The sequence below is a fragment of the Triticum aestivum genome, chromosome 4B (assembly GCF_018294505.1).
Source record: "Triticum aestivum cultivar Chinese Spring chromosome 4B, IWGSC CS RefSeq v2.1, whole genome shotgun sequence".
Taxonomy (NCBI): Eukaryota; Viridiplantae; Streptophyta; class Magnoliopsida; order Poales; family Poaceae; genus Triticum; species Triticum aestivum.
Genome location: NC_057804.1, coordinates 596,941,763 through 596,962,421, shown reverse-complemented (window position 1 = coordinate 596,962,421; position 20,659 = coordinate 596,941,763). Strand labels below are relative to the sequence as shown.

Sequence of the window (20,659 nt, the reverse complement as noted above, 5' to 3'; positions counted from 1 at the left end):
TGAGGCAAGTCCTTCGTGGGCGACGGCCATGGTGGGATAGACAAGGTTGCTTCTTCGTGGACCCTTCTTGGGTGGAGCCCTCCGTGGACACGCGCAGCCATTACCCTTCGTGGGTTGAAGTCTCCATCAACGTGGATGTACGATAGCACCACCTATCAGAACCACAACAAAAACATCCGTGTCTCCAATTGCGTTTGAATTCTCCAAACCCTTCCCTTTACATTCTTGCAAGTTGCATGCTTTACTTTTTGCTGCTCATATACTCTTTGCATGCTTGCTTGAATTGTGTGAAGATTGCTTGACTTGTGCTAAGATAGCTAAAGTCTGCCAAAGACTAAAATTGGGAAAAGGTTAAGTTTTTAATTGGTCAAGTAGTCTAATCACCCCCCCCTCTAGACATACTTCCGATCCTACAGGAGTGCGCTGGTCGGGGTTCAAACCAGAGGGTGAGGCACGTGGCGGCGCGCCGTGTGGGAAGGTGATGTTGGGGTTGAAACCACCATGTGCATCGCCTTCGGAGTAGCCAGGCGAGGGTGCCCCCAGGGCGGCAGCGAGAAGTTGGCCGGTGACGCGACGCTCTGTTGGCTCCACGTAACTTGCGGGCAGTGGCCGCCGGGCATATTCATCATCCTCGCGCGAGACGCCTTTGCCTGCTCTACCGCCGCCGCCACTGCCGCCGATGCAGCCGCGTCCCTTTCCTTCTTGGCATTGAGCCTGTTCCATCGGTCGGTGGTGACAGCCTCCCAGCGCCGAACCTCCACACTCCACTCGGCGTTGCACATGCCCGATGGTTTCGCCATCGGCTTCCTCTGCTTCGACTGGGTGGAATCGGCAACAGCAGTGGAGCAAGCGCCCGAATACTTCTTCAGCGGCATGGCGGGATGGCGGGGAGCGGGAGGAGAACTGCGGGAGTGGCGGGGCAGAAGGGGGAGAAAGCAATGAGAAAATGGAGGAAAAGGGGGAGAACGACGGGAAAAGGCTTGTCTGTCACCGACAGAGCAGACCCACGCGCCTTTTCGCTTCGTCCGGTGCCCCCAGGCGCCCGCCGGGGGGCTGGGTTTGGCTCGGGTTTGCCGGCTGCTTTTTCGGCCCAAACCGGCGAAAAACAAGGACGGGGAGGGGAGGCGACTGGGCTGATTTTTCGCCGCCGGCGCTAAAAAGGCACCCTGGGGAGCCTGTTAGGGGGGGCGAGTGGACATGCTCTAAGGAAGAGCATGGACCCTATCTACGTGAACATGATCGCGTGTTCCGCTTCCACAACAGCAATCTCAGCCTCCCTCTCCCGATCTGGACGGCTCTAGCAGCACAACAACAGGGACGTCTGTTGGGAGGCCATCCGGCGGGTACGCAAAGACTGAGGCAAAGGGCTACAGAGCAGCGGCGACGGCGGGAGGCAGGCCGCGGATTGTCCCGGCCAAGGGGACGATGACGAAGAAACGCGAGGGCGACGGTGCACGGGCTCCCAGCGGCAGCGCACAGGTGATCCTAGCGGCGGCGCGCATGAGCTGTAAGGGGAGGCAAGCTGGAGCAGCACGGGCTCGCGACGGCGGCACACAGGAGCAACAGGGGGGTAGGCGAGAGGACGAAGGAAATTTTCCTCCAGCCCGTTTCGTTTGAGTAAATTTTCTCCTTCGATGCATGGCTGATGATAAATTATCGTCCTCTAACAGTTATTAAGGATCGGCAAGGAGTAAAAATAGATTTTTACTCCTCTGACCGGTTACAGGAGATCGGTTAGAAATGCCCTTACGTCCAGCTCGATTAACTTGTTAAGCCTGTTAGGGCAGAATCCGGGGGAAATTTGACTGAGGCACACAACTATAGAACGCCCATGGACACGTTTACACATAGGCTTGACGTCCATTTCATTTTCCATATATAGCAGTTTTCTTATATGACTCAAAAGATGTTTCATCCAAGTTATAAAAATGGATTTCATAGAATTTTAATAGTCCCAGTTCTATGATTCAAAGGACTTGTGTAGGGAAAAAAACTTGGAATTCAAATTCTCCAAATTTCCTTTGAAAATTCTACAATCCAAAGAGGACCTAGGCTAGTTTGTAACCATAACATGTGTACGAATGTGATAACCGGAACACATCTATGGCAATAACCAAGATTCCAGGTGGTGAATAGAGCTTTTATTCATACATACATGGTGTGTTTTACTGATGACCAATACATATGTTTCAAAAAAAAGCTGGACTTTGAATGCCACAATTGTCCTTTGCCATAGGACTCCTCTTTGCAATTTAAATTTCCCTCGGAAGAAAAGAAGTAAAAATCCCCTAGGTTTCATTAGCTGAAAAAACAAAAAAAAAACATTCATCATGGTATTCGACCTCCCGAGCAAACTAGATCAAGATTTGCATTACCTTCTAATTCAAACTGGCCAGGAGCACGATTTACTCTACGCCATCGAAGCATATGATTTTTGCGACTTTAATTCTCCTCCTTGATGCAATCTGCAAAGGGAAAGCTAGGGCCAGTCCCAAGGAAGGTGGCGACGGGGCACTTGGTTCCAGTCGGCAAGGCACGAGCGCACAAAAAACGCTTGCCGAGGCTTCATGGGCCAGCTCGGGCTGTGGTGCAGGGCGTGTACGGTGTGAAGCGCAGGGTTGAACGGGTGTGCCGCTTGTGGAGGCCAAAATTTGGATTAGAAAACGACTCCACAACCCCCCCCCCCCCCCCCCCCCCTTCCCCCGAAAGTATCCGGTGCTCCCAGGCTTGGGTACTCCCGGTGCTCCAATGTAAAAAAGCATTCTTAAATGTTTTATAAAATTCGAGAAAAAATGTGAATATTCAGAAGGAATGTGACTACAATGCCTAAAAAATTTAGGCGCAAACTCGAAATGCCCATTGAGAAACAAAAATCCAAATTGCAAAGAGGAGTCGTTGGCAAGGATCAGTTTCAGTACCCCTTGTGGGGCCGTTTTCGTTTGTGGATGTGAGTGAAACAAAGGATCAGTTTCAGTACGCCCTTGTGGAGCCGTTTTCCGTTTGCAGATTGCACCAAGTAGGAGAATCAACATCGCAAAAATCATATGCTTTGATGGCAGGGGCGTACCCAGGATTTAGGCATGGGGGGGGGGGGGGGGGGGGTATTTTGCACGTCACATACTTCCCAATAATTTTATATTTAAGTATGATACACATTTAACTTTGCCTAGGCACACACTTTTTGTTTGCAGCTAGAGCGTGTGCAGGTATACATAATATTGGTCAATAATTCCAAATACGCACCATGAAAACGAAGTTTGATACTCCGAAATATGACATAAAATGCCATGCTACAAAGCATTTTCAGATGAAAAATTAAGATATATTGAACAAAAATAATCATGTATTATCAAATGGTTGGCTTTTAGTTTGCATTTATAATTTTATATAGGTTTGAATGGCAAATCATTGCTGGTTGTATTAGGAAATTTTATTGTTTGATTAGCAAAAAATGATCAACGTTGCCATATGCCCTAGCGCAGCAACCCATCACAAATAACACAACCAAAATAACTTAAATTTGATGTAGAAATTCAACATGATACAAGATGAGAATAGAGATTAGTAGATGATGTGATGTGTTAACCTTGGTTAGTTCGATGGCTGCAGCCTGAAGAATTGATGAGTGAAGTAGCTTGCATCGCCGTATGAATTAGTAGATCTAAGAAGGAAGACCCGAGACAAGGAGATTAAGGACGCGACAAAGGCATAGGATGGCAGCGGCGCATCCCATGCACGAGCTAATCACATAGATAATGCCGGGAGATTTAGTGGACTTAGAAAACGACTACTTAGTGGGCTTGTACGTGGGCCTTCTTTCCTTTCTCAAGAGTTCACGTAATTAGCTCGTGCACGTTGCAAAATATGGACTAATTAGTGGGCTTGTACGTCGGGGAAGCAGGCCATTCTGCCGCTAATAGGGGGACCAAGTACGTTGTATGTTGCAAATCATATAGCTAATGATCGCTGCCTAGAGGGCTCCTATCTGCCGCTAACTGTGGCAAAACGTCGAGGGAACGCACAGGCGGGTCTCCCCAACTGGGCCGGCCCATGTCGCTCTCCCGTTCTGCCTAGCGAAGAAACTACAGTCGCTCTCACGCTCGCAAGAAATACTGCGCCAAGCAAGATTCGAACACAAGACCACCTGCAACACAAGTAGTACTCCTACAACTTGAGCTAGCGAGCTAGGTATTTTAATGAGCAGCAGAAACACTTAAGAACCAAACCAAGCGCGGGTAAGAACGTTTTTTAAATTTAGACGTGAAATATTATTTTGGAGAAAGGGAATTCTGTATGAAACTGTGAACACGCTCAGAAATTGTGTATATTTGAAAAAACTCAAACAATTTTATAGAAACGGAAACAATTTTAAAAATCCCCCCAAAAAACTGAAAAATATGAACATTCTTTTAGAAAACTAGAACATTTTTTGAATGGCAAAACAGTTTTTGGATACGCGAACATTTTTAAAAATGGGAACTTTTTTTGAATCTCCTGAACAAAATTTGAAAACTCCAACATTTTTTGAAACTCCAGAACAAAATTCAAAGCACAAACAATTTTAGAAAATTGCGAACAATTTTTTAAATCCCAGAACAAAATTTGAAAACAAGAATATTATTTAAAAAATTGTGAACATATTTTAAACTCCCGACCAAAATTCAAAGCACGAACAATTTTTGAAAAGTGTGAACAATTTTTGAAATCACAGAACAAAATTTGAAAACAAGAACATTATTTAAAAAATTGTGACCATATTTTAAACTCCCGAACAAAATTTGAAAACACCAACATTTTTTGAAACTCCAGAACAAAATTCAAAGCACAAACAATTTTGAAAATTGCGAACAATTTTTGAAATCCCAGAACAAAATTTGAAAACAAGAACATCATTTAAAAAATTCTGAACATTTTTTAAACTCCCAAACTAAATCTGAGAACCCAAATATTATTATAAATTTGAGACAATTTTTGTAATACTGAACAAAATTTGAGAAGTTGTGAAATTTTCAACAATTTTTGGAAAGCACGAATATTTTTTGAATTTCTGAATACAATTTGGATACAATTTTTGAAACTTTGAACAATTTATGATAAATCATTTTTTTTGAAAATTAAGAACATTTTTCCAGAAACACAAAAAAGGAAAAAAGAAAGAAACAAACACGAAAAAAGAGAGAAAAGAATATACAAACAGGAAAAAAAAGGAAAACAAAAAAAATGGTTCAGGAACCTACTAGAAGGTTCCCAAAACCGGGAAAACCCGGCTGGAACCTTTTTTTTTGAGAAATCTCGCCACTTTATTAAATAATAGCAATGTTCATAGGTACACGGTGCTGGTCATGGGGGACTCCCAGGCAAACATGACGCCATATATCTAAATTACATGCGTACTTGGCGAGATTGTGAGCTTCGAATTTGTGATTTCTACGCTCGAAAGCAAAAACAACCGAATCAAAAAGATTACTCCGTTGCGTTATTTCATGTACTATAGCTGAATGCGGGCCTCCTGTTCCATCATTTATGTCTTGGATCACCCCTTTGCAGTCCGATGCAATCCTCATTCGTGTCACATGAAGATCCTCAGCAAGAGCTAGAGCCTCCCTGCAAGCAAATGTCTCCAGAAATGTTGGGCCAGCAGGTTCCCAAAACCGGATCGGTGGAACGCTTTAATGGGCCCGCCTGTTTCGTTCGAACACTGAGAAACAGTGTGCGGTACCCCGACATTTTGACGCAGAATGCGTCGTATAGGATTTTCCCGCTGCCTACCCTGCTCGCCGAGGCATCCTATGTGATGCATTTTGCATCAAAACATGAGCTTGACGCACTAGGGCGATGCAAACTGGGCCGGCCCATCAAGATGCATTTGTATGGGTAGTTTATCTTGTGTGAGAAAAGGATGAACGAGGGAAGACCTTATTTACAAATGTGGAGAGGGGTGTGGGTATCTTTTTGTAAAATTGTCATAGTTTCCTTCTTATCCGTCAGATATAAATCGAACGGCCTATATTGCAGGATGTTAGGCACACCATCATCACCAACTCTGTTTTTTATAAGAGTAGAAATTTCTTGATAATATCGAACAATTTGAAATACCGCAAATATTTTTTGATATTCCAAATTTTTTTTCTAAAAAATTGTGAACAATTTTTGTAATCCGAAATTTGGACAAAACATGAACATTTTTTTTGCAAAACCTAACAGTTTTCTAAAACGTGAACAATTTTTGAAACATTGAATATTTTCTGACATTGTAAATTTTTCTGAAAACAAAAAAAACATTTTCTGAAATTCCTGAACATTTTTGGAAACACAGACATCTTTCTGAAATTCAGAACAAATTTTGAAATTCCTATACATTTTTTGAAACATGAACATTTTACGAATGACATTCTGAACATATTGTGAAAAAGAGTATTTGGTTAGAAATTTCTGAACATTTTTTGAAAACATGAACATAACAATAATTCAAAACGAGAACATTTTTTTTGAAATTACTGAACATCTTCTAAAACACGACATTTTTTGAAATTGTCAACAAACTTTTAAAGCAAGAACATTTTCTGAAAGTCCTGAAAAACTTTTTGAAACATGAACATTTTTTAAACTGTGAATAAAATTTTCCAATGGGAACATTTTTCGAAATTCCTGAACATTTTCTAAAACACGAATATCTTTTCAAAATTGACAACAAAATTTTAAAACAAAACATTTTTTGAAAAGCCTGAAAGACTTTTTCAAACACGAACATTTTTTGAAATTGTTAACAAAATTTGAAAATGAGAACATTTTTTGAAATTCCTGAACTTTTTTGAAATTGGGAGCAAATTTTGAAAACGAGAACATGTCATCAAATTCCGAATAAAACATTTGAAATTCTCAACCAAAAGAAACATGAAAAAGAAAAAAAATTGAAAGAGCAAAGAAAAGAGAAAATTAAAACAAAAAGGTAAAAAAGGGAAATAAAAAAACCGGTTCAGGAACCTCCTAGAAGGTTCCCAAAACCAAAAAAACCGGCTGGGAACCACGTAGAAGATTCCCTAAACCGGATTCGCTTTAACGTTTGAACGGGCCGGCCCCTCGTGACGCTCATCGATCTGCTTGTGTGCGTTCCCTCGACTACTTGCCACAAAGAGTGGCAAATAGAAATTTCCCTGCCCCTCCCCCCCCCCCCCTCCCGAAATCACTAGTTAAGGAGTACTCCTTGCGGAGATTACTCCAACTTCTTCAGGTTGCGACAAGTGGCGCGCTGCATGTGCGCCACTTGTCGCAACCTGGGAGTTTTCCCTTTTTTCTTAGATTCGTTTATTCAAAATATTTTATCTCTTAAACCTTGCGTCCAAATCTCGAACCGCTTTCGCCGTTGGATTCCTCGCGTCGAGATCTTCAAAACTAGATCCCATGTTGATAGGTTTTGACGAACTTTTTTTCACGAAAAAACCCGACGAAAAAACCCGATGAAAAAACCAAACCGGGAACACGGTTTTTTTTCCTTTCCGAAAAAGGGATGCCCGTGCCTCTGACGAAATCACAACCGTGCCTCTCGCGGAAGCAAACCCGTGCCTCTCGCGAAATAAAAAAAAACAGAAAACACGTTTTTTCCCCTTTCCGAAAGAGGCACGCCCGTGCCTCTCGTGAAAAGTACAACCGTGCCTCTCGCGGAAGCAAAATCGTGCCTCTCGCGAAAAAAAAAACAGAAAGCGTGTTTTTTTCCTTTCCGAAAGAGGCACACCCGTGCCTCTCGCGAAAGCACAACCGTGCCTCTCGCAGAAGGAAAACCGTGCCTCTCGCGAAAGAAAAAAAACAGAAAACGCATTTTTTCCCTTTCCGAAAGAGGCACACCCATGCCTCTCGCGAAAGTACAACCGTGCCTCTCACGGAAGCAAAACCGTGCCTCTCGCGAAAGAAAAAAAAATAGAAAACGTGTTTTTTCCCTTTCCGAAAGAGGCACGCTCGTGCCTCTCACGAAAGCACAACCGTGCCTCTCGCGAAAGCACAACCGTGCCTCTCGCGAAAGCAAAATCGTGCCTCTCACGAAAGAAAAAAAAAACAGAAAACACGTTCTTTTTCGTTTCCAAGAGGCACGGCCGTGCCTCTCGCGAAAGCACAACCGTGCCTCTCTCTAAAACAAAACCGTGACTCTCGCGAAAAAATGTGTTTTTTTGTGCAAAAAAAATATTTTTTTCGAAATTTTTTTTTTGTCGAAAAGTTAGGGAAGACCGGTAGAAAACCAAAACGTCAAAAAACCCAGAAAAAAACCATTTAAAAAGCCGAAAACGCGTGCGGAAAAATAAAAAAACAAAATCTGGAGGGAGTGCCCCAGAGCGCGACACGTGGCAAATGGCTAAGAGCACGCCAAGTGGCGCTGATCTTTGTGAGGCTCCCGAAGGAGCGCTCGTTAATTAGTTGTCCCCCCCCCCCCCCCCCCCCCTCCGCCACTGTTTAAATTAGAAGGGAATGCAAATCTTGATCCAGTTTGTCCTGGAGGTCCAATACCATGATGATTTTTTGTTTTGTTTTTTTCAGCTAAGAAACCCAGGGTTTTTTCACTCATCTTCTTCCGAGAGAAACTGAATTGCAAAGAGGATTCGTATGGCAAAGGACAATTGTGGCATTCAAAGTCCAGTTTTATCAGTAAAACACACCATGTGTATGAATAACAGCTCTATTCACCACCTGGAATCTTCGTTATTGCCTTAAATGTGTCCTGGTAATCACATTCCTACACATGTTATGGTTACAAACTAGCCTATGTCTAAGATTTTCAAAGGAAATTTGGAGAATTTGAATTCCAAGTGTTTCTTCCCTACACAAGCCCCCCCCCCCCCCCCCCCCCCCCCCCCAAAGACCCATTTTACTGATTTGAACCTGACAATCATGTGTAAAATGTTGTTGTACTGATTCAAACCAGTTTAACTAATAACTTGCAAAATCAATACAAAATTTTAGCTTTGCAAACATCGCTAGGAAGTTTTGGTAGGTGTATATGATATATGGTTGGAATTTGGAAATGAAACCCATATACGGAAAGATAGACTGAGCGTTTGAACCTGAGCAAAAAAATGGTAACACAGCTTGGAAGCAGCTTGGCTCTCACGAGTTTCAGGGCACCTACTGAACAAGGTTTGTTTCGATGCGCATACATAGCCGCCTTTGCTCAACGGTTCTCCTAGCCGCTAACGGCATAACAGACAGTTGGAATATTGCAAGCATTTCAGTCACCAGTTCATCACCCACAAGAACAGAAGAAATTCCCATGTTCTAAACGGGGCCACACATGTACAACACTCCTCAAGACTGTCACAACATGTGCAAGATCACTCAAGCTACATTCAACAGTTGCTTCCCAGACAAACAAGGCGCTGCTCAGCACAACGGAATCAGACGATCACGGATGACTGACTGCATACCTCCTAGCACAAGGACCATATGTATCTCACCTTCCCTTGCGCTTCTTTTGGAACGCGCTGCAACTCAGGCAATACCACTTTCCCCTCGGCTGCTCTTTCAAGCCCACGCATCCAAAGTGGAACCACTCTATCTTGCACTGCAAAAGAAGCACCAGCGCGCTTTAAAACCAAGCACCGGTGCACGGAGCTAAGAAAGGACATGTGAAAGGAGGAGAATGTTTACTTACATCAGGGTTGTCGCACGCGACCATCTCACCGTAGCTGACTTGGTTGCAGAAACAATACGTCGGTTCATTAGGATCGACAGGCAATTCTAAATCTATAGCTGGCTGCTCCATGGGCATCTCTGTAGGCATCTCCGTGGGCACCTTAGCCCTGCAAGAGAGAGTTGTGCTGTTACAATGAGAAAAATACAAATGCCTTGGTCTTTGATTCTACTCAGATGCAAAACATACTTCTTCCGCCCTCCTCTGCTTCTTTCGCCAGCTCGTCCAGTTTTTGGAGCAGGATCAGCAGCTGCGGACCTTAAGCTACCAGCACCAGCAGGAGCAGCTGAAGTAGCAGCAACAGCTGTATCTGCCGCAGCTGCAGCTGCAGCTGCCACTGCCTCCTTTTCTGTTCGCCAAAACAAGTGGCACACAAGCACAGTAAGAGAAACATGTAATGCAACTGCAGTGTCATGCAACTGGCACTACAATACCTAGTCGAAGTTCTTCAAGCTTCCTCATGTATTGATCAAGCTGTTGGATATGAGCGTCGACCTATATCACATTTATAAATCAGCAAAATAAAAAACCCGCATATGCACAACTCAGGAACACTGAGCAATGTCATGCGACATGCTTACACAGCACAACCTAGTAAGACATTAACTGCACATGTAAATTTCTCCACAAATGACAATTATAATTAAAACATTATATCATGCAGGTAAGATGGCAGATATGTTCTGCTTGGAAATATTGAGATATAGAAAGTGGCATGACTTTATTTCCAGTTGGGTGGAGGAAAAAAATGCCACAAATTGAGTTTCCTTATCAATAAAAAAGCATGCCAAACATTCTTTACATAAAAAAAGAAAAGAAAAGAGTATCAATGATATATCAAAACCATCCGCAGGGATCTCATGCCACTTTCCTATTCTTTCACACACTAAAAGGGAGGACATAATCAACTCTCTTTACCCCCCCCCCCCCCCCCCCCCCCCCCAACCCACACCCACACACACACAATCATGATATGCACATGGTGAATGTAACTGAGTAACTTTTACCAGGTCATATGTTTGTGTGGCTAAAGCCACCTTCTCATCAGCAATCCTAACACAATGTTTCTGCTCCTCGATTGCCTCATCAGAAAATTTAAGTTTTGCTGGCTCATATGTTGTAATACTTCCAGATTCAAGTCCATGCTTAATGTCCTCTATTTCTTGTTGACATCGCTGCTCATTTTCCAGCTGCACACCTAATCAGAAGCACAAGTGGGGCTTGTTTCAGTTCTCAGGGGGAGGGGGAGAGGAAGCCAATAATAGTTCAACAAAGACTGCATGGTCAGTTAAAAGAAATTAAGCTGGTTCACATTATTACACTTATTGCAACAACATACTAGCTCCATTCTTTTTTTACTCACACATCAACATGCTCTCCAGTATATATGCCTTTGACCATTACCTTCTCTATTTTACATGTTAGTAAACTTTCTTTAAAATATAAAGAGTGAAACTATTTTTTACGGCGTCTAAAACAACATTTGCACATGGCAAATCCAAACAATTTTGTGCATATCAGTAGCCAAATTTTAAAGTTGACTGAACACACCCTAAAAATTTATCTAAAGAAAAGCAGAGGGAGTAAATAGCTAACATAGTGACAAATCTGGATAATATCATGTATATGGGCTTGCTATCATGTAGAAAGATTCACTTTCCAGACATTTGCAGGTTAACATGCCATGGCACAACCTAGATAAAAGAAAACAAATATTCATCAAGTTTGGCAAGTGAATCCTAACCAGTGAAGATGATATTTAAATTGACAGACTTGCGAGTAGTAAATGCTGTCAATTGCAGAACTATCTGCAATCCTGCAAGTTTTACTACTTACTTTTGTTGCATGGTCCTACTTGCTTGAAAAGAAGTAGTGCACAACAGTAATCACAAAGAACACAGTATTGCAGTCACAAGATAAACATATAACAATATAATCTGAAGATGCATCTGGGACTTTAACAAGCCCTTCGTTGTGCTCAAGTTAAGTTCTCAATTCACATAGAGAGAAGATGAAGAGTTTGGGTCAGTTGACAGATGCACATTCAGAGAAGATGAAGCAAATGAATCAGTTGGCAGTGGCAAAATACAATAGGGAATTCAGAATTTTGCATACCTTGCAAGCTTTTATCGAGCTCTCGCATTAATGAATAGTTCTTGTGCAGCATAGCTGGCAATGTTTCAACACCTGACAGCAATCAAACAGGATATCATATGTATGCATGCATTGATGTGCAGAAATACATCATAGTAATAAATTTACAATTTGAAGATATAAGTTGAATCAAGAAAACACAATACTAATTTAAGGCTAGAACCTCCGTCTTCGATTACAAAACAATCACTCTCCCATTCCAATATCCCAACTATAAATTTTAGGTTCCAATCCATCGATAAGTGCAAAGAAAGATGAGTGGGAACACAGTCGAGAACTATCACAAATCCAAAGAAAATGATAATACCAACAAGAAAAACAGAGTCGAGAACTATAGATAAGTCCAAAGAAACATTTGAGTTCAGATCTATAATCTACGTTATAGCCATGGCATTGTACACTAACATCAAAAAGTAATGAAACTAATCGTTCGTTTCACCTCCTTTTAACATATACTCCCTCCGTTCCTAAATATAAGGTGTATTAGTTTTTCAAAAAGTCAACTGTTGTCTATGTTTGACCAAGTTTACAACAAAATATATAAAGATTAATAATACTAAATATATAAAATGTAAAAATATAGTTCATGATGGATCTAGTGATAATAATTTGGTATTCTAGATATTGATATTTTTGTCTATAAACTTGGTCAAACTTAGAGAAGTTTGACTTTTTGGAAAAATTATACACCTTATATTGAGGAACGGAGGGAGTAGTTCAAAATAAAGCAAGTGTTCAAGGAGGCACACATGACGAATTACAGATTTGTAACACTTCATCAATTGAAAACTGAATAATTAGTACACATATAGCTAGCGGACGCATCCGGAAACCATGGACTAATTCATGGGTAATGATACATCACAGGACAAGATTTTGCGCATGATGGGGATTGTGCCCTGGCGGCGAGGCCGAGGGTTAGGTTACCCAGGAGCGGAGGAACAGCACTCACTGGCTTGGAATTTCTCGAGGAAGTAATCGTCGTCGGCGTCCGGTGGCTGCGGCCATGGCAGCTCCGCCAGTACATGGAACTGAGGCGCGCCGGGAGCAGAGGAAGCGGGGATCTCACCGGCCGACATGGGGAGGGATTAGGGTAAAGAGAGTTCCAGTCCGGAGATCTGATCCCCTTCTACATATAGTCTCCTCACCTCACCGTGCAACCTAGTGGTTCTGGTGTGTGGGCTCCTTCCTCCGACAAAGCCCACGTGTGCGGCCAGACGGGCCATATGGTTATATGGACGCATTTGGGCCAATCCTAAAAATTGGCATGCCAAATTTTGGCATCAAACCAAGCATGTTCCATATGTATGCATGCATTGATGTGCAAAAATGCATCACAACAATAAATTTAAAATTTGAAGAGACAAGTTGAATCAGGAAAATACGATACCAATATAAGGCTAGAACAGTATGTATTCCATTGGAAAACAATTACTCTCCCATATCTAATATTCCAACTATAACCTTTAGGTTCTAATCCGTTGATAAGTGCAAAGAAACATTAGAGAGATTGCCAACAGTAATACAAGTGAGGACCATTGATAAGTCAAAAGAACCATGAGAATACCACAAGGAAAATTCAGTCGAGAACTATTAAAAAGTTCACATGGCACAAAAGGTAGGGTCACTCATGAAGTCCCTGGACAAAACTAGCAAGTTCATATCTATCATCTACGCTATAGCCATGGCATTGTATACTAGCGTCAACACCTAAGGAAACTAATCGTTCCGACCCGCTCTAACGTAGAGTACAAAATACCAAGGTTTTTAAAAGCGCTAGGCGCGGAGTGAGCATTTTGTCTCCGCCTTGCGGTTTTTTGACCAAAGCGCACGCTTAAGCGCTAGGCGTTTTGTCTCCGCCCGGCGCCTAATTTTTTCAGTGCAAAATACAGCAAATTGTTCAAGGGGGCACGCGCGCCAAATTATCCATTTATACATCAGCAACACTTCATCAACAATTTAAAAAATGAATAATCAGTACACGGCACATAGCTTTAGTCATGAACAGGTTCAGTTGGCACGCCACAAGCACGGGCATGAAGAACAACGGATCTAGAAACCGTGGAGGCGTTGGGGCAGTAGTAATTCACTAGCAACGCATCATCCAGAAACCATGTAATATTCACAAACGTCGATGTTGCACGGTGGACGGAGTAGCGACGTCCGTGCCCTAGCGCAAGCGGCGAGGGTTAGGTTATTAGATTAGTTGGCAGCGGAGGCAGGGAGGAGCACTCACTGGCCTGGAAGTCCTCGAGGAACCCCATGGCGTCGGAGACCGGCGGCCGCGGCGCCCGTGGAACCGAGAAGCGACGGGAACGGGGGGGAGAGGCGGCCGGAGGAAGAGGGGGACCTCGCCGTCCGGCACGGGGAGGAGACAGAGAGAGTCAGAGTTCCGGTTCGGAGATCCGATCCCCACTTCTGCAGATTTTTTTCCCCACACTCCCCTCGCCGCGCCGCCTGGTCGCTCGCTGTGGTGTGCGAGCCCTTCCTCCCAAAGCCCACGTCCGCAGCCCGGCGGGCCATCATTTGACGACGACTCTCGCCCATCTGGGCCGGCCCATTTGCGCATGCGACTAAACCCTAAACCCCTCCGCGGATGGATCCTTCTAGAGCTACTATCTGGTCCCCTGGCTTCCCTCCCCCGCTCCTGCAAAGCCTCCGCCCTCTGGAGTTTCTTTCCCCTTCTCCAAGTTGCTCGCCTCTTTTTCACCCTTGACCCCCCATCCCGCTCGCCGCCTCCAACCTTCCTCCCCAAGCAGAAGGGACCTCCCTCCAGATCCAACGCCATCCTCCCTCCGTCGCCATGTACCGCGCCGCCGCCAGTCTCGCCTCCAAGGCCCGGTGAGTCGCCGTCACATTGGCCTCCTCGCGCCTCTCTCTCTCTCCCCCTCCCTCTCTGCTCCACTCCGGTGCGGTGCCGCGCTGGGGGTTTCTGTTGGTTTGTGTGCGAATCACAGTAGCTGACATGTGTGTTCTGCGTTGTGCAGGCAAGCCGGGAGCAGCGCCCGACAGGTGAGCAAATTGTCCTGGTTCGGCACCGATCGCCGGCAGGGAATGGTTTCAATCTGACGGATTCGTCGTCCGCCCCCAATGTGGGGCCGGGTGTAAGGGTTTTTCTTTCTGTCCTTGCGTGGTAACGTGCTTGGGTGCTTTGCGTGTGGTGCTGCGCAGGTCGGGAGCAGGCTCGCCTGGAGCAGGAACTATGCCGCCAAGGACATCAGGTTCGGCGTCGAGGCCAGGGCCATGATGCTCAAGGGGGTCGAAGACCTGGCTGATGCGGTCAAGTTGACTATGGGTCCCAAGGTATGACCTACATCCGTGCGTTATCCATGTGCAGAGTTCGTGGTGCCAGTGTCTGAATTGCTCTAGAGATTGTAAGATTGTGGTTGCTGGCGCCCTCAAACCATGTTGCTATCACATCTATGAATTTTCCACTAGTAGACAAATGCTAGACTGGTGGTTGCATGTTAGCAGTATATGTGCATCATAGGTCTGCCGTAAGTGTAGTAAGTAATACGAACTGTTGAGGATGTTACTTGTATTGCAGATGAAATTTAGTTGTACATTACCATAAATAATTTTTCTGATACCTTAAAGTAGTAAAATTATGTATATTTTGGCATGTGTGCAGAACTGCAGAAATTTGGTTGACTTTTGTAGCACATATGAGAGTTAGTGCTGAACTCATCTATGTACTTATTTTACAGGGGCGCACTGTTATTATTGAGCAAAGCTTTGGTGCTCCCAAAGTTACAAAGGACGGAGTCACCGTTGCCAAGAGCATTGAGTTCAGTGACAGAGTCAAGAATGTAGGTGCAAGTCTTGTGAAGCAGGTCGCTAATGCGACAAATGATACTGCTGGAGATGGTATGATCTAGTTCTGTGCTATCATCCCCATGCACATACGTTTTAATGGACTTGGTCTTTTTAACAGTTTTTGTCGGTGTATCAAAGGCAATGCTAGAACCATCAATAACAAGGAATTATGAAAGGCTTCTTTTCATCTTTTCAGTCGCTGCTTGTTGTCAATCTATTCTCCATGTTGCTTATTTTCTTTTGTTGGCAGTCATTATACCACAAGTTTGCTAATTTGGCAGCGCTATGAACTGGGTTTTAATTGTTTTTTTGGGTAAATTGGATATCATGAGTAGTTATTTCTTGATTACTGCATTATTAAACGAAATTCCCATGGTCTTAACTAGTCATGTTATGTATTTCTCTCAATTCAAGTTCTTCCTGAAATTTGTTCCTTAGGATTACTTGTAGTGCGAGTTACAGATTTTGTTATCACCTTATTGTTTCATTTTAGGGCGCTGGGCAGCTGTGCTGATGTTTGTACACTTTCAGGTACAACATGTGCTACTGTTCTGACAAAGGCAATATTCACTGAAGGATGCAAGTCCGTTGCAGCTGGTATGAATGCAATGGATCTGAGACGCGGCATCTCAATGGCTGTTGATTCTGTGGTAACAAATCTAAAGGGCATGGCCAGAATGATCAACACGTCTGAGGAAATAGCACAGGTATCTCCTTACCATCAATTCTCAGAAGGCATCCTGTGTTTGTTACTTTGTTCTCTTCTTCTGAGATAATATATTGATTGCCCTATTCCAAAGGTGGGTACTATATCAGCTAATGGTGAAAGGGAAATTGGTGAGCTCATTGCAAAGGCTATGGAGAAGGTTGGCAAAGAGGGAGTTATCACCATTGCGGTAAGTCAAAGCTTCAAATACTGGGCTTTTGGCTCATATTTGTCTTTCTGTGATATACTACTATCAATCTCTTTTGGATTATCTACACATACATACTACGTCCTTCTGAGATGCTCCGGTAACATTTGATAGGATGGTAACACTTTATACAATGAGCTTGAAGTTGTGGAAGGCATGAAGCTTGACAGAGGTTACATCTCTCCATACTTTATCACCAACCAAAAGAACCAGAAATGTGTAAGTATTGTTTTGTTTTCTTAGTGTAACTGATGTTTAAGCTTAAATTTATCTTGGTTGTACATTTATGTTTTTTTTTTGTTACAGGAACTAGACGATCCCTTAATCTTGATACACGATAAGAAAGTATCCAACCTTCGCTCATTGGTCAAAGTGTTGGAGTTTGCTCTCCAGGTATTTTTATTGCTTGCATGGCTCTTTCTGTTTTGTTATTGCTCCTCTATTGAAAACTAATGACCCATATTTCTGCTCAAACAGAAGCAAAGGCCTCTGCTTATTGTTGCAGAAGATCTAGAAAGTGAAGCACTGGGTACACTAATTCTTAACAAGCTTCGTGGAGGCTTCAAGGTCAGTTTTAACTCTCTGTTTTGCTTTGTAGCTAACCATATGTAGGACTTAGTTCATCTTACTGGGCATGAAATGCAGGTCTGTGCGATCAAAGCTCCTGGTTTTGGAGAGAACAGGAAATCCAACTTACAGGACCTTGCCATCCTTACTGGTGGAGAAGTAAGTTGATAGTCAATAGCTCTTCTATTTTGTCCATTTCACAGTATCGTATCAGATGATGACGTCCATGTTTTGTTGAATTTTGCACCCTCTTGGTATCAGGTCATAACTGAAGAACTTGGAATGAACCTTGAGAACTTTGAGCCAAACATGCTGGGTACCTGCAAGAAGGTAAGACACTTCACTTGTGTTGGATTGTACGTTTTGTTTCGAACCTTAACCACCCTAACCATTAGCGCAACAAAAACTACCTTGCTGGAAAGTATACATTGTGAAGTTTAAATTTGCCTGCCCTGTTTCTCATTAAAAGGTTATTTATGTTGGCACTCAATATTATACTCTACTTTTGTAGACCTGTAGGGATAGTGCTATTCAAGTTACATGAGAAAAGTTGTCCTGAGACACGAGTGACTTTGTTAGTTTGATTGTTGTATAGGTATTTGTTATCATTGTTTCTAGAACTTCTCAAAACTCTACTGAACCTATGTGGCATGCATTTAAACTGATACATTTGAGCTAGCTGCTTAATTGTAAATTTGGGCCAGATGTGTGTTAGTGTTTATACTTCAGAGAACTGTTTATGTTGTTGAAAAGAAGTGACAGTGTGTGCATTCAGGTTACCATATCTAAGGATGATACAGTCATCCTTGATGGAGCGGGTGATAAGAAGGCCATTGAAGAGAGAGCTGAGCTGGTTGGTTCATGTGTTAAATTAAATTAGTTATGAATCAGTTTGAACATTATGTTACACATGCTTATCACTGTTAAATTCGCTTTGTACAGCTGAGATCTTCAATTGAGCAATGCACTTCTGACTATGATAAGGAAAAGATACAGGAGCGATTGGCAAAGCTTTCTGGTGGTGTCGCAGTCCTGAAGGTAAAATTCTTTATCTATTAGTTGATCTGTATAGCACTGTTAAGACTATGGTGCTATTGATTACTTGTCATGTTTTAAGTAATAATGCATAGAAATGGCAGATATGTGTATAATTGTATGTTTGTACTGATCAGAAAAGTAGCATTGTATTTATGGTATTTTGATTTACCTTTAGATTGGTGGAGCAAGTGAAGCAGAAGTTGGTGAGAAGAAGGACAGAGTGACAGATGCGCTAAATGCTACAAAAGCTGCAGTAGAGGAGGGTATTGTACCAGGTACCATACTGGAGCTCTGCTGTCGAGTAATTAGACTGTTGTTGAGTTGTTGGGTGTAACAATTATTAGGAAATCATCAGGACTGAAAGTCTGATCTGTCTGTGATTTACATAGGTGGTGGTGTTGCTCTTCTTTATGCGTCAAAGGACTTGGATAAATTGCCTACAGCAAACTTTGACCAAAAGATTGGTGTCCAGATCATTCAAAATGCTTTGAAGGTATGTAAAAATCTTCTTTTTCTCCAATTGGTTCCATGTCTTAAGCATAAAGAAGGGTAAAATCCTGATGACTGGACAATTCTGCAGACCCCAGTACACACAATTGCTACCAATGCGGGCGTAGAAGGGGCTGTCATTGTTGGCAAGCTCTTGGAGCAGGAAAATACCGACCTGGGCTATGATGCTGCCAAAGGTATGGCAAAGTTCATCTGTTGTTGCTCTTTTGGGCAAAGGACTTGGCTTAAATCATGTTTCTGATGTTGGATATGTAACCTGATATCCCTTCCAGGCGAATATGTGGATATGGTGAAGGCTGGTATCATTGACCCACTTAAGGTGATCAGAACAGCACTGGTTGATGCTGCAAGGTACTGTCTCTTGTTTACCTTCATTTTTTTCTGTTTGATAATGCTTGTGTTGACATCCTGTCAAGTGACACAAGCCACACTAACAATTAATTGAAATAGTTCTTCATTTTTGTTTTCGATTGTTGCAGTGTGTCGTCTCTGATGACTACCACGGAAGCCATCATCGTTGAGATCCCCAAGGAAGACAAGGTGGCACCCGCAATGGGAGGCGGCGGCATGGGAGGGATGGATTTCTAACTTGCTCCCAGGCTCATGTCAAAACAATGTGATTAGATGGAACATCTAGGTTAGAACTTTTTGTAGCGTGGATGTGGATTCATCGTTATTTACTGTGGGTGAATGAGGCTGTCACATTTTTTGTTCTGCTGCAAGATGATTTTGCAACTTATGAACATGGCGAACAAGAGCCTACAGTTGTTAACAAGCCCGGAATGTCCCCATCTCGTCTCAATCATCATTTTTCATGTTGCTATTCCTGCATCCAGGGGGGAGTACGTTAGATGGAATAATTTCTTGGATGTATTACCCTATCCCCAGGGTTTGGGACCCCTTTTGACGGGTCAATGGAATCTTATGACCATATTTTTCAACTTTGCTCATTATTGCTCCTCGGCAGTTTGCTGTGTTTGGTTTGAACCTAGGTATAATAGACAAAACGTCTCAAAGGATGATTTGGGGATCCATTGGGTGTTTTTAATTTGAGGGGTTCAACTACATAGAAATGTGCATTATCCTGTATTAGAAGGTGAACATCAAGATGGTGCAAACTTACCAGGAAGGCCAACACCAACAAAACAGCACAACAAAATAAGCGAGTATGAGAGAATTGCAGATGAGGACAACTACTGTAACTTCGTTTCCTGATAAAATACAATAAGTAGTAGCACAATAAGTAAACAATTTCCTTATACGATTTCTTTTAGTTGATAGAAATAAACTCCATGCATATATATGCATGCCCTTTCAAGCGAACAATAAGATGAATCACATTTTGACAAGCATGTCAGAAATACGTCGATTTGGAGTCTTCCTTTTCTTTTTTGCATGGTAGATAACTTGGCACGTGAGGTGCACTCCAAATTTTAGATCATTTGGACATCTAAGTAGCTCTCGGCAAAAAAGATAAATTTGGGGTTCTTCATGTACTGTTCTAACCCAATTTGTCTTTATTGCTAAGAGTTACTCATATGTCCAAATGATCTGAAATTTGGAGCGCATCTCACGCATCAAATTATCTACAATGCAATTTTTTTGGATATTTTTTAATATTTGTGAATTTTTTCTTGATTGGATGAAGATGAGCCTGGGCTCAGAAATGGATATTCGCAGCGGTGTGGGCTATACTTATTATCATCACTTAAAAATAGAATCAAAAGACGTTTAAGCTATTGCCACCATTGCTTAAACAATGTTTCCTATTCCTGCGTTTTGAAAATCCCACAAATAGAAAAAGCCCTTGGTGTCTAAGATTTTGCTAATATCATTATCGAGGTTATCTGGTACATTGATTGCGTACCTCAGCACCTTGAGGCATGCAATAGGCTTGACAACCTCTATGTTGCGGTTAGAAGGTTAGCCAAGGCAGAAAGGATGATCTGCCCATTTTCATCACAAAGAACTGCACCGCACCTTT

The 20,659-nt window shown here is 42.7% G+C and overlaps 2 protein-coding genes across 3 annotated transcripts; one reads left to right on the top strand and one right to left on the bottom strand.

Moving 5' to 3' along the window:
- Positions 1-9,198: 9,198 nt before the first annotated feature.
- On the bottom strand, positions 9,199-14,322 carry LOC123093469 (PHD finger protein ING1). Of its 2 annotated transcripts, none has more exons than XM_044515446.1 (7): positions 14,067-14,322; positions 11,792-11,863; positions 10,684-10,874; positions 10,111-10,171; positions 9,866-10,025; positions 9,638-9,785; positions 9,199-9,547 (listed from the first exon to the last, which is right to left on the bottom strand). In XM_044515446.1, exons 1-7 carry the CDS (start codon positions 14,092-14,094, stop codon positions 9,437-9,439), a joined length of 771 nt encoding a protein of 256 aa, XP_044371381.1. In that variant the 5' UTR covers positions 14,095-14,322; the 3' UTR covers positions 9,199-9,436. The 2 variants fall into 2 exon arrangements, with proteins under 2 accessions (XP_044371381.1, XP_044371380.1); XM_044515445.1 differs by lacking the exon at positions 14,067-14,322 and adding an exon at positions 12,783-12,990.
- Positions 14,323-14,393: 71 nt separating this feature from the next.
- On the top strand, positions 14,394-19,616 carry LOC123093468 (chaperonin CPN60-1, mitochondrial). The gene is made up of 18 exons (XM_044515444.1): positions 14,394-14,671; positions 14,818-14,842; positions 15,002-15,133; positions 15,538-15,697; positions 16,178-16,353; positions 16,447-16,542; positions 16,675-16,779; positions 16,867-16,953; positions 17,038-17,127; positions 17,206-17,286; positions 17,389-17,457; positions 17,903-17,980; positions 18,070-18,165; positions 18,341-18,440; positions 18,555-18,658; positions 18,746-18,851; positions 18,948-19,026; positions 19,155-19,616. The coding sequence occupies exons 1-18, from the start codon at positions 14,634-14,636 to the stop codon at positions 19,261-19,263; spliced, it is 1,731 nt and encodes a 576-aa protein (XP_044371379.1). The 5' UTR covers positions 14,394-14,633; the 3' UTR covers positions 19,264-19,616.
- Positions 19,617-20,659: the final 1,043 nt, after the last annotated feature.

Coding starts and splice junctions, on each gene's coding strand:
- LOC123093469 (XM_044515445.1), bottom strand. CDS start 12,909: ATGTCGGCCGGTGAGATCCCCGCTTCCTCTGCTCCCGGCGCGCCTCAG. Junction 10,875..11,791: donor GCTCGATAAAAGCTTGCAAG/GTATGCAAAATT, acceptor GCTTCTGATTAG/GTGTGCAGCTGGAAAATGAG. Junction 9,548..9,637: donor TCGCGTGCGACAACCCTGAT/GTAAGTAAACAT, acceptor CTTCTTTTGCAG/TGCAAGATAGAGTGGTTCCA.
- LOC123093468 (XM_044515444.1), top strand. CDS start 14,634: ATGTACCGCGCCGCCGCCAGTCTCGCCTCCAAGGCCCG. Junction 15,698..16,177: donor AAATGATACTGCTGGAGATG/GTATGATCTAGT, acceptor GTACACTTTCAG/GTACAACATGTGCTACTGTT. Junction 18,441..18,554: donor AGAGGAGGGTATTGTACCAG/GTACCATACTGG, acceptor TGATTTACATAG/GTGGTGGTGTTGCTCTTCTT.